Source organism: Dermacentor albipictus, chromosome 1 (assembly GCF_038994185.2).
Source record: "Dermacentor albipictus isolate Rhodes 1998 colony chromosome 1, USDA_Dalb.pri_finalv2, whole genome shotgun sequence".
NCBI lineage: Eukaryota > Metazoa > Arthropoda > Arachnida > Ixodida > Ixodidae > Dermacentor > Dermacentor albipictus.
Window position 1 is genome coordinate 233879988 of NC_091821.1, and position 13282 is coordinate 233893269.

At 45.7% G+C, this 13282-nt stretch overlaps 1 protein-coding gene across 2 annotated transcripts in view; it reads right to left on the reverse strand.

Moving 5' to 3' along the window:
• The window catches only part of LOC135901263 (MPN domain-containing protein-like), a 59441-nt gene extending 46293 nt beyond the window's left edge, over positions 1-13148 (reverse strand). Inside the window, exons 1-2 of one of the 2 annotated variants that reach the window (XM_065431008.2) lie at positions 12895-13148; positions 11899-12078 (exon numbers count right to left, since the gene is read on the reverse strand). In XM_065431008.2, coding sequence (XP_065287080.1) covers positions 11899-12078; positions 12895-12897 — 183 coding nt within the window. In that variant the 5' untranslated portion in view covers positions 12898-13148. Of the gene's footprint in view, positions 1-11898; positions 12079-12856 lie in introns of both variants that reach the window. The other variant, XM_065431009.2, reaches the window with a different exon arrangement.
• Positions 13149-13282: the final 134 nt, after the last annotated feature.

Genomic DNA, 13282 nt, shown 5'->3' on the forward strand with positions numbered 1-13282 from the left:
CAGCCAAGCTTTCTCTGACTCATATTCACCAACATGCTGCTCAGCCGAGCTTGCTCCGACCCATATACACTGAAATTCTGCTCAGCCGAGCTTGCTCTGACTCATACTCACCAAACCTTTACTCAGCCAAGCTTGCTCTGACTCATATTCACCAAAATTCTGCTCAGCCAAGCTCGCTCTGAATCATGCTCAGCCTCACGGGTCGGTCTAAGTTTTAGTCAGCTGACGTTTAAGCGAGTTCACCGAGCTATGTATACATTGTGCTGGAATCGTCTGCTCCTGTTTGACGCGTGACGTCAGCAGCCGTCGGCAACTGTGTCTGCCATCTGTGGTCATGTGACGCAAGGGTATAAAAGCAGTGTATGATAATAAAGAGGGGTCTTCTTTCGTGACCCAAGAACACGGTGTCCAGACTGCTTCCTTGGCCAGTGCATAGGCACGGGCTCGACTACGCCCCTCGGCCGAACACGACATGGTGTCAGATGGTGAAGAATCTTCCCACTGAGCGAAGCATCTTCCATCAACGATGTCGAAGGCACCTTCAATGCGACTGCATGTGCTCAGCAACCACCACTGCTGGACTCTGACGGCACGTCAGAGTGGCCAGCATGGAAAGAGCATTTTGACGACTACCAATATGCAACAGGACTCAACGAATGCTCCAGGGAGGCTCAGGTACGCACACTGCTGTACACAATGAGGAGGCAAGCTCCTAAAATATTCAGGACGTTTGCACTATCCAGCGAAGACGCAAGGAACTAGGAGACCGTAAAGGAAAAGTTTGACTGGCACTTTGTAAAGGAGAGCAACATCGTGCACGAAAGCGCCTGTTTCCACAGACGTACACAAATGCCAGGCGAGTCAGTAGACCAGTTCGTCACTGTGCTACATGGCTTGGCAGAACATTGCGACTATGGTGAACTGAAAGAATGAATGATTCGAGAGACTGGTTGTCGGGCTACACAACGCAAAGCTCTCGGAAGTTCTACAAATGGATTCGCAGCTCACGCTGGCTTCAGTGCTGGCGAAGGCTCGCCTAAAGGAAACCGTCAAACAGCAGCAAAAAACTCTATGAGGACAACACAGCCAGCACTCATTGGAACTTAGTGACCAGGACCCCAATGTTGACGCTGTGGTTCGACAGAGGCACAAGGGACGTCTGCAAGTGCACCCATCGCATGCGCCACAAACGCCAGTGCCCTTTCTGCAGTGGCAACACCCATCCCAGGACGGTGTGCCCAGCCAGAGCTGCCAAGTGTTACCACTGTGACAAGAAGGGATAATTTTGCTAAGGCCTGCTTAAAGAAAGGGGCGGCTTCCGCTCAACGAAAGGTATGTGTTTCTGCGGTCAACCAGGAAACTGGAGAGACATTCGTGGGAGCAATAAGACATATGCAGAAAAGTGTGATTTGTTCAGGTGCACATAAATTCCATGCCCATATTTGCAAAGGTTGACTCAGGCACGGAAGTGTCAGTGTTACCATCAACATTTCCGGGATTGCCATCCTAACTTGTAGAAACTGAAGTTTCGCTAGGTGTCAGAGGCAGTAAGCTTAACGTGCTAGGCAAATTCGTTGCAGAGATCGCATGGAAAGGAAAAACCGTGTATCAAACGTTACGTTGTCAGTCCATTACACGACGTCCTTCTAAGATTGCCAGCACTTGAGGCGTTAGGGATCATTAAATTTGCCGACGCAGTCAAGTGTGGAAACTTGCAGTATGAGGCTCATTTTCCAGAAATGTATCCGAGGTCTAGGCACGATGCCAGGGCAGTAACCATCAGACTACAACCCGCCGCTGTCCCACATGCCATAAGCGCTCCACGCAGGGTACCAATCTGAGGGAGTCTCTGAAAAGCTAGATAAAATGGAGCATTTAGGCATAATCACAAAAGTGGATGGCCCCACCGAATGGTACGCTGGTATAGTTCCGGTTGTGAAGCCTTCAGGAAACCCGAGAGTTTGCATAGACTTCACGAAATTGAACAAATGCGTAATTCGAGAGCGTTGTACGTTACCAACCATTGATCAGACTCTCGGTTCACTGTCGGGCGTGAAGTGCTTTTCAAAGCTCGATGCCAACTTGGGCTTCCACCAGGTGCGACTCAGCAAAGACTCGAAAGAGCTAACCATGTTCCTAGCACCTTTCGGTAGATACTGTTTCGTGCGACTACCATTTCTAATTACCTCCACTCTGGAATACTTTCAAAAGACCATGTCTGAGATACTAGGTGGCCCACCAGGAGTCAACGTTACGGACGATGTCCTAGTGTTTGGCGAAAGCAAAGCTCAGCACGATGAGCGTTTAAGTAAAGTGATCACATGGCTAGCAAGGGCAAAAGTGACATTAAACAAAGAGAAATGCTTATTTAGGGTTAAGCAAGTATGTTTTTTGGGTCATATTTTGAATGAAGAAGGTATTCATCCTTATCCGGCGAAGGTCAGCACTATCAAAGATTTGAGGCCACCCAAAAAAATAACTGAGCTTAGAAGCATTCTGGGCATGGCTAATCATATGGGCCGCTTCCTGCCACATTTTAGCCCAAGTGACGGCTCCCATGCGTGTTCTTTTGCACAAGGATAGAGACTGAGCCTGGGACAGCAATCAGGAAAAAGCGTTCCAAGAACTCAAAAAGCTCATTTGTTCAGTGCAGTGCATGGCTATGTACAATGCTTTGCTACCAACCACTCTTTCAGCTGACGCATCGTCTTTCGGTCTGGGAGCAGTTTTGCTTAAAAAGCAAAAAGACGGGCAATGTAGAGCAGTCGCATTCGCTTCTCGTTCACTTACCAAAACCGAACAAGGATACTCCCAGATTGAAAAGGAAGCACTGGCGTTGACATGGGCAGTGGAAAGGTTTGATGAATATATATGTGATCTGGAAGTTGTTTTCGAAACTGACCACAAGCCCTTGGTATTGCTGTTGGGTCACAGGGCAATCGATGATATGCGCCTAGAATTCAATGCTTTTGTCTGCGGCTGATGTGATACAGTTTTTCCGTAGTGCTGCTGACACTCTTTCACGTTCACCGTTAGCTTGTATGAAAGTGGAAAGCTGCTTGACTGTCTCAGAGGTGACAGCTTATTCGAAAGCTTCTTTAATGGGCTTAGAAACAGGCGACAATTTTTTCACAAGAGTGAAAGAAGGTCAAGCGAATGACAAAGTGTGTCGAAGCCTGCACATACTCTGCAAAAAATGGTGGCCCAAGAAACAACATGTTCCCTGTTATCTTGTGCCATACTGGCAGAATCGAGCATGTCTTACTGTGGTGAACGGGTTGCTGCTGAACGGTATGAGGCTAGTCACTCCTCAGCCCCTTCGAAAAGAAGCACTAAGCAAGCTGCATAACAGTCACCAAGGCATCTCATGATGCCGCAGTATAGCTAAAGGTTCTGTCTGGCGGCCGAGACTTAGCACTGAGATTGCATCTTTCGTGAAACTGTGCAACATTTGCACGATGCATGTGCCGGAACAGATCAAACTGATGATTGCATCGCCAACACCCTCTTTTCCTTGGGAGAGAGTAGGGGTCCATCTGTATCAAATTAAAGAACGGGAATATCCTGTCAGGGTAGATTATCTGTCGCGATATCCAGAGATTGCCATTCTTCCGTCCACAAAGTCTGCTACTGTCATCAGCAGAACAAAAAGCACTTTTGCGAGACATGGCATTCCCGAGTGTTTGGTGACCAACAATGGACCCCAGTTCGTCAGTGCAGAATTCGAGCAATTTACAAAACTATATGGGTTTCGTCACGTTGCCATGAGTTCAAGGCAACCCCAGGGCAACAGGGAAGTCGAACGTATGATAAAGATGGTTAAGAATCTCATTTTGAAGTCGGATGACCCTTACTTAGCCTCGCTGGCTTATAGGGACATGCCTGGTGTTCTGAAAGTCAGCCTAGTGGAGATACTAATGGGTAGAAGGCTTAGGACGAGAGTCCCAATGCTGCCTTCGCACCGCAATTCGGGATAATGCTGCCTGCAGGAAGCAGTGGCCAATGACCGTAAAGTCAGGAAGGGGCAAAGCCACCACTTCAACTGACATCAACGGTCTAAAAATCTCCGAAAGCTGGAAACAGGTGATGTGGTGTGGGTGACTCATCTCCGTACCAAAAGTATCGTGCTCGAAGCAGCACCACAGCTGTGATAGTACCGTGTTGAAACGAAAAGCGGGGTCGAAGTCCGTCGAAACGAGGGAATGCTCAACCATTTCCCAAAGAACCGGGTGGATAGCGAAAGCTACGACTTCTCAGATAGTCAGGAACTGCCCAGCAGGGCCCGATTGGTCACTGGTACAGGCAACCAAATTCACGAAGCTTCGGTGCCTCTAACTCCGACGGAGACAAACAGTAACGATTATCAAACTAGAATTTTAACTACGACCAGACTTGGTAGAGCAGTAAGCAAGCCCATAAGGCTGGGGGTGGACAACTGATGCTTTAAACGATTTTGTTCAGTGTTGTTTTCTTTGGTGTCAAGGATGCTTATGTCTCCCTATACCATTTTGTATTGTATGCATGTGATGTTAATAGTGTTTGAAAAGAGGCTCTTGTTTGACACGTGACGTCAGCAGCCATTGGCAGCTGCGACTGCCATCTGTGGTCATGTAACGCAAGTGTATAAAAGCAGTGCACGATAATAAAGTTTTCTTACATCACCCGAGAGCACGGTGTCCAGACTGCTTCCTTGGCCAGCGCACAGGCGCACACTCGGCTACGCCCCCCGGCCTAATACAACATACATTACATGACATTAAAGTAGTGACCTGTGCGGTCCATAAGCAAACATTGCATAGGAGTCCATGTTGCATCGGATGTAAATAAGGAGAATTGTACACAGTGCAGGGAGTTTTATAGAATATAATTGGCCGCTACATGGAAGCTTCGCCTCTGTCTATTCCATTAAGTTCATTGGATCTGCATCATACTTTTGCCGATGCTAGCTATCTTGGCATTACTGGGTGACCACATTTTTACATTTCAACACAAAGTTGAAAAAATGATTAGTGAACTATATCAAAAAGAACACTTACAGGGTCTGTTCTGAAAGTAGTAGGTCTGGTTTTTTCCTGGGCAAACAGGCGGACGAGAGGTGGTCTGCGTGAGCAAGATCGGTGAAGGGGCATATTGGGAACGCTGGGAAAAATCGGCAGTTGGCTCTCGACCGTTCAAGAGAGCAGGTCACTTGTACTGTGAACCCCTGTCGAAATGCCTCGTCACCGAGAATCATGGAGCGTTTACTGGATCAGCGATACGCGATCAAATTTTGTGTAAAGCTTGATAAAATGGGCAAAGAGACTCACAACATGATTAAGGAGGCCTATGGCGATGCTGCCATGGGTAGATAAGGCGTTTTTGAGCGGCACAAGCTGTTCCAAGAAGGTACGGAAAGAGTGGATGACAACAACAGCTCCGGATGCCCTTCAACCAGCAAGACCAACGAAAATGTGTCGCGAGTGAATAATTTTCTGAACAGTGATTGTAGGATGAGTACCACAATGATTGCTGATGACTTGAGCATTCCTCAAACCCAAGTTTTTGAGATCGCGACAGAAAAGTTTGCCATGAAGGAAGTGTGCGCGAAGTTCATGCCGCAAGTGGTTGTCAGAGGAGCAAAAGGCCAACCGGAAAGCGATCTGCCAGGATCTATCTGCCTCATCATGTGAATGAGGACCCCGACTTTTTGGACAATGTAGTGACCAGAGACGAGACGTGGGTGTTTGATTACGACCCGGAGAGCAAGCGGCAGAGCTCAGAATGGCACACCCCTTCTTCCCCACACCCCAAGAAAGCAGAAAGCACGAATGAGCAAATCCAAGCAAAACTCCATGCTCACTTGCTTTTTTGATCGAGATGGAGTCATCCACAAAGAGTTCATACCACCTGGACAAACAGTTCATGCAGTTTTTTTACGTGGAAGTCCGCAAAAGACTGCGAAAAAGCATTGTTTGTGTCTGCCCAGCCATCGCCAACAATTGGCGGCTGCACCATGACAACGCGCCAAGCCACACAGCGTTCCGCATAGTGGAATATCTTGCCCAGTACAAGGTGGCAACACTGCCTCGGCCTCCCTACAGCCCCGACTTGGCCCCACCAGACTTTTTTCTATTCCCAAGAATAAAATCGACACTCAACGGGAAGCATCACGGATCAGTACAGGTGGTTCAACAGGCCATGACGAGGGAGCTAAACAGCATTCCGGTCCAGGCGTTCCTGGAGGCATACGAAAACTGGAAAACTCGTTGGCAGCAGTGTGCAGATGTGGAAGGGTGCTACTTTGAAAAATTCTAGTCGTCTGTGCTATTCTCACGAATAAAATTAAAAAAAAAAGGGTCTCCTACTACTTTCAGAACAGACCCTGTACATCACTGCAAGTACAACCATCGAGAACATGATACAAACAAATGCACATAATAAGATGCACATGAATGCTAAATACATGTACAGATGGAATTGCATTTCAGCCGAGTTGGCCACCACCTATTGCAAAAAAAAAAAAAAAAAAGCGTGCCAACAGGTCCATGGGCTATAGGAGAAACACACATAGAACCTAGCAGTTACTTCGTGTTAGTAGCTACGGTTTGCTGTCACATTTGCAGCCGGCCACTTAACCACTCAAGTGTGTTCAGTCTGTACTTAGGCACACTTTTTATTGTCAATATTTTAAAAATTTAATGTGGTCTCCTCAAAAATTTTCCAATGTTCGGATTCTGAAATTTGCAAGGGTAACCAGTTTTATTTCATTACTGTTCATGAAGAAAGCCGATATAAAAGCTTAGAGATATTGTCAATGGTTCACACTTTCCCTCGGAACAATATGTAGTACTATGCTATTGACATTCAAGCACCTTTTCAACAGCAAGAACAGGAATCAGTTTCCCCTGTTTTGAGCGTTGGGTTAATGCAGGCAATTCACGCAAGCATAAAATTTTGCAAATACAATTCACTCTGGAATACTAGATTAAAGTGTACCTGGGCGCTTTCCTTGCACTTTCTTTTTTGTCGAACTCTAGTTTGAAATGGCTCCTATTAGCATGCTCTAGCATTGGTCTAATATAGGTCATGTACAGGTCTAGCTTAACAGATTGGGATGCTTGCTTTAATTTCCACCAAAGGGACGATAATACCTGCTCCCATTGCATAGGCTTATGGTAAGCTAGGGTTTTCAGCCCCACTGTGTTCTACCTCCTTCAACTAATGTGTTGAAGCAAGTAGAAGCACACGCATATCAACGAGATTGGCCAATGGTTATGGTTGCATTCCTACTTTATGCTTGCTACAATGAATACAAAATTCTAGCGCTCTATTTTGTTATTAAAAAAACAAGTGTACACCTAACAACGCATTTAATGTTTGCAGTGGGGCTATGCCACTGCGCTATGTATTGCAGCATATAGATTAAAGCTTCTTGATACAGATTCACAGTCTGCTAACAGGGACACGGGACAAGTAGATGACACCCATGCATGTTAGAATGTTATCATGCTACGTACGTAAGTTACTGCAGCTCCTAAAAAACGTGTGGTGTCAGCTTTTGCAAAGCCTTCCGAAATATTCAGAAAGAACTTCTATACATAATTACAGCACATGCACCTCGATGGAGGAACCAGGTTAGCACTAAGATTAAGTTCACAACACAAATTCTATCGCACGTTTAGTAATCACGCACAAATCATTTGTGCCTTCCTTCAGGGGCAACATCTTCCCCTCCAACATGTTCGGTTTCTGACGCCACGTTTCGGCACAGGACATTTTCTACCACTAAAGTACAAGGTCCTGCACCCAAACAGAGGGTCGGACAATAAATTTGTATTGGCATTGGGTATCAAAAAGGCCTTTAAACCCATCTCCCACCACACTATTTTGGAGGGACTGGAAGCGGTCAGCGGAACACGAATTTATAACTACGTGCCCTTGTTCCTCAGTGACCGTACGGCTACAAGTGGATTAGGCTCCCTGAGGCCCGACACCTCCAGCTGTCCTGACAGAGGAACCCTAGGCTCTTTACTTTCTCCACTGCTATTTAATGTGGGGACGAGAAAGCTAGCCCTGGAGCTAGATAAACACCAGAGTCTCAGCTGTGCGATATATGCTGTTCACATCATGCTGTGGGCTCACCAGGGGTTCTATGGGGACAAGCAAGAAACTCTTCCAAAGGCTATAGACGCAGTTGTGGAATACGCGAGGGCAGTGCACATGGCATGCATGCCCGAGAAATTGGAATTTATTCAGGTGCATGCGAAATATGCAAAAAAGAAGGACTGGGTGCGAATCACTCTGACTCGAAGGAGCGCTGATTCGAGAAGTGGAGACACTCAGAATATTGGGGATGCGGATACAGCAAAACCCTGGAACATCCCACATCCTAAAAAAACTAAAGGGGGTCACAGGAAACGTAGCAAGAATGATACGGAGAGTGGCAAGAAGCAAAGACGGCCTAACTTAGGAAGAAACTATGAGCCTGGTCCACGCATTTGTAGTTAGCTGCACCACATATGCCCTTCCACATCAGGCTTTGACGAACCAAGAGATAATACAGGCAAACACAATAATAAGAAAAGCCTTCAAAACCATCCTAGGTCTTCCCAAATGCATTAGCACAGAGAGACTCGAGGGACTAGGTCTGCCCAATACTTTTGATGAGTATGCAGTCGCACCATTATCTGCTCAAAAAGAACAACTTTGTTCTTCAACTCACGGCAGGGAAATATTGGCGATGTTAGGCTTTACCCTGAGACCCCAGTATTGCGGAGAGGAAACGGCATAAAGAGACCACAACGTTCGATCACACATTATGGTGGCCCCAATTCGCAAAAACATGCATCCCAAGTACCATCCCGGACAATGCAGTGCAAGAGCAAAGACTCTTCCCAAACGTTACGGCACGGGGCTGGGAGTATATTACACAGATGCTAGTCGAACCAGCTCTGACACCTTCACCGTAGTCTCTGTGTCAAAACATAATAACGGCATCCTTCAAAGCCTCCTCAGCATGCGTGGCAGAGGCTACAGCAATTGTCTTGGCCATTCAGGACGCCAAACCAATTCGGCTGTCGTATTACCTGACTCGCAAGCAGCTTGCCGCCTATTTCTAAATGGGACAGCACCCCAATCAATAATAAAAATTTTAGGCCATAAACTAGGAAGGCACCACACTATCATATGGTGTCCAGCTTACGAGGGACTGGCAGGGAACGCTAGGGCAGACCGTATTGCTGGAGGATTAAACGTCCAAGCAACGACCTAGCCCAGCGACAACCTCCCACCGAATTCTCGTGACATCCTCTTACAGCAAAGACAGGCGCAGCAATGTTTTGGACACCCTCACTCGAATTTAAACAGCCAAGAGGAGATTGACTGGTGCTGTATTCAGATGAAGACATACCCCAACCTGCACCTACACAGAATACATCCCATGAAGTACACGGACGATTGGCCGTGGTGCACAGACACACCCACACTAAAGCACATCACATGGGAGTGCCCCAAGAGGCCTCTGCTCATAGACAGCCCCATGATACACAAACATCCACTAATGAGGAATGGGCAGTGGGAGGCATGGCTTGCGGATGAAGGCCACGAGAGCCAACTGGTTCTTCGGAACTAAGCCCAGCGAGCCACTCATGCTAGTGGGGCCCTGTAATAGGGGCCCCAACCATCGTGCCTTAATTAATTTTTTAAAATAAAGTTTTTACTCACTCACTCAGGGGCAGACGTGAGCTTTCGGATTGGTGCTTGCTGCTAAGTTTGGTGCAAGAATAGGGTTAGAAGCAGGCACCGCTTGTGCGCAATTACAAGCAATATACATACATAATTTCTTCAGAAGCTGACGCTAAGCATGAGTAGCACCAGAGCCTCTCTGCGCTGACATGACCACTTTGCTGCGGCCAAATGGTGAATACTGTATATGCGATGAGGATAGCTATATGGATTTTTCAATAGGTTCTCTTATAATTTGTTGTAGCAGAGGCAGAATGACACGGACCTAGAAGGGACATGAGACAACACACAGTGCTGAACGACTAGTTGTTTACGTCCTCCACGTCTCCTTGCACTGAACTTCAGGAACCGCTGTTGCGCACTTCAAAACCGATTTAAATGTCAAAACTTTTTAAATTACAAAGCACACATATTATTTGCTCCTATTAAAGACTGGTAAATAATATTGTAATGCACAGGTTTTTTTTCATTACATTTGAAAAATTATGCGGTGTATGCCATAAAATCTGGCAACAAGCAACCCTGGGTCAGGTTAGGCATCGCACCAGCCACATTATTACAATCGTAATCATGTGAAATGAGCCCTCTAAACATAGCATCACAACACGTGCAACTGCACCGATGCTTTTTTTGCTCCAGTTGAAGCATGTGAAGCAGCTTTAAGGGATGTCTCTGGGGCAAACGTTTTGACAAGCGGACCCGTCTTTATCAGGACCTAGAGCTACCTAACAGATAATAATAATAATAATCCAGTCTTTTGTGTCAGCTAGTACTCCTTTTACTGCTCTTTGCCTTTACAAAGTGATTTTGCTGTGTGGCATCTAAATTTTTTTCTAGCAATAGACAATGCATATTGCAAAGCATAGGCTATCTTAGGGTTTCTAGGACATATCTTTAGGAATCAAAGATATCCTTATTGTAAAATTAAATTACTGATCCACAAACATTGCAGCAATAAGTTTGTACACCCGCTGTGGTTGCTTAGTGGCTATGGTGTTGGGCTGCTAAGCACGAGGTCGCGGGATCGAATTCGGGCCACGGCAGCCGCATTTCGATGGAGGGGAAATGCGAAAGCACCCATATACTTAGATTTAGGCGCACATTACAGAACCCCAGGAGGTCCAAATTTCTAGAGTCCCCCACTGTGGTGTGCCTCATAATCGGATCGTGGTTTTGGCATGTAAAACCCATAATATTTAATCCAATAAGTTTGTAATAAGTATGCCCAAAAATTTCAAATGAGAAGATAGTACACTTTCATATCAAACATTACAGGAAACGGCTGAGAATTTTACAGCATTGCAATATCTTTTTAACTATGTGAAATGCTTTAGCTGGTGCAGGTCACGACCTCTGGCACGTGTGCAGCTGACATGAGTGGCTGCACCAACTTCTGCAAGCCAATCACATTAACGCACCATGCTAGGTAGCTTACCCAGCAAAATGCATTCGCACAAGGTAGTCAAATCTTTGTTGCCTTCGAATTATTTTTGAAAAGGCATTTCTTCAGGAAATGACGCCCATTAGGCCAGTGATAATAGTGAGTTTCTAATAAGCTTTCTGCTGCAGTGATGGTAGCAGAAGATGGAGACTTGAAGTGATCAACAGTGGTCAAACATCTTGACAACAGCCTACATTTCGACAAGGGGACTCTTCTGCATGATGTGAATGCAGTACAAAACACTGGACTGGGGGAAGACATGTGTGGACCAACTCACCAAAATCACTATCCTAATTCAATGCATTTTTAGTACAAAGGACAAACCTTCGTACACAGAACTTATCTTCATATTTTCTTGACAGCATTTATATACAGGGAGGAGTATAAGGGCTATGGGGCAGGAGTATAAGGGTTGAGTAGAGCAGGGTAAGGGAAGTCGAATGTTAAAAAATAAGGGGGGCAGGGAGGGGTTTCATTGTGATAACGAGTGCGCGAGGGTTTTCTTGAAGCCCAAAGACAAAACTGTACTTGGACACCCTCATGCTTTAAAGATGGGTTGAAACAAGTGTGTGTGTGCATGTGGTTTTGCATTTCACTTCTATCAAAATGCATATGCTAAGCCATGTATCAAGCCTGCAATTAAGTTCCAATAGGAGGTAGCCTCAACTAAAGTGAGGCTATAGCAATTTATGAGACACCACTGCAAGCCACTACATGGAAAAGTTTCCACTTACAAGATAGTCAATGGACAGAACGTTTTCGCCATGCTGAAGGATGCCTTCAGACATCAGCATGCTCAATGTGACACTTCGGCCTGCACCACGACGTTTGGACAGCCCGCCTTCTTCATCTTCTTCGTCTCCCGACTGCTCACCAGCATCCAAGTCTTCATCCTCAATTTTTGTTGACATTGCCTGTTACGTACAGAACAGCAGCACATCTTAACATACTCAAGATGGAGACTAAAAGCAGTCACATTTATTTGCCCCCGTGAAATGACCTCCACAAGTGCATTGCGCCCAGCTCACAGATCCGAGCTATCAAGCGCAGCATGGCACGCCTACTTCGATCAATTTGGCCCCTTAGTTCAACCGCGACGATTACATTGAATCTCGCGTTCTAATTTGCCTGCGTGACCCAGGAAATGAAGACTATATATATCGAAACTTCTGTTCACTTTTTTATGCGGCTGTTAGACAAGACAACGCAGGCCGCTTAAGGCTGCAGGAAAGCGACTGGAACAACTTTCCGTTCATCAAGAAATCACGATAGACGCCGACCAAAAAATTAGAAGAAATTTGATGCTTCGGCCCTCACACTGGAGGACTGTTTACTTTAAATTATTGCCCAATGGAAATTATTGAAAAATTTTGTTCCCTTGCAAACTTTTTTAGTTGCTTTCCTTGGTTTCAATAGATGTCGGAATACTTGATACCTTAATTTACTAAAAAAAAAAAGTTTGTAGTTTCATTTATATAATGCAATCTTTATTGAAGTGGCAATCAAAGTCGTGTAGTGTGCGCAAATTTGAACGTTCCGTACTGCACAGGTTTGGAGGCCGATGTTCAGCATACGCTGTTTGACAAACGCTCCAAAATTATACACCAAAGTCTAACAATCACAAGCAAAATAGTTAGACATAACCACTCCGGCCACAACTGTATAAGCATCAAAAACAGTGAAACGTCTTACCTCACAACAAAGAAAATTAAAGAGGGATGTGCGCTAACCATTGGCACTGTTTCATTCAGGCTTCCACGATGAACAAATGGTCATCTCTAATTCTTCAGCGCAACCGACAAATACGTTCCTTCTAAACACACAACGGACGCTAGTTACAACTCTGCCTGAAGTGATACTCGATATCATTAACACAACAAAAGCACACACTACGAGTAAAACCACAAGCTCTATCGCCACGGCAACCCGATGCCGACGGCAGAGCAACGGTTAGGCAACGGTCTAGGCAACGGCTAAGGGCTAATAACCGTGCAATGGCCAAACGGCCACAATGGTATGAATGGCAGTTGCCCAGTGCCGTTGATGTTTAGTAATTAAAATACTGATAATAAAAGTAGGTGTGGCAAAACTAAACAGACTTACAGATTTTGGGCAAAC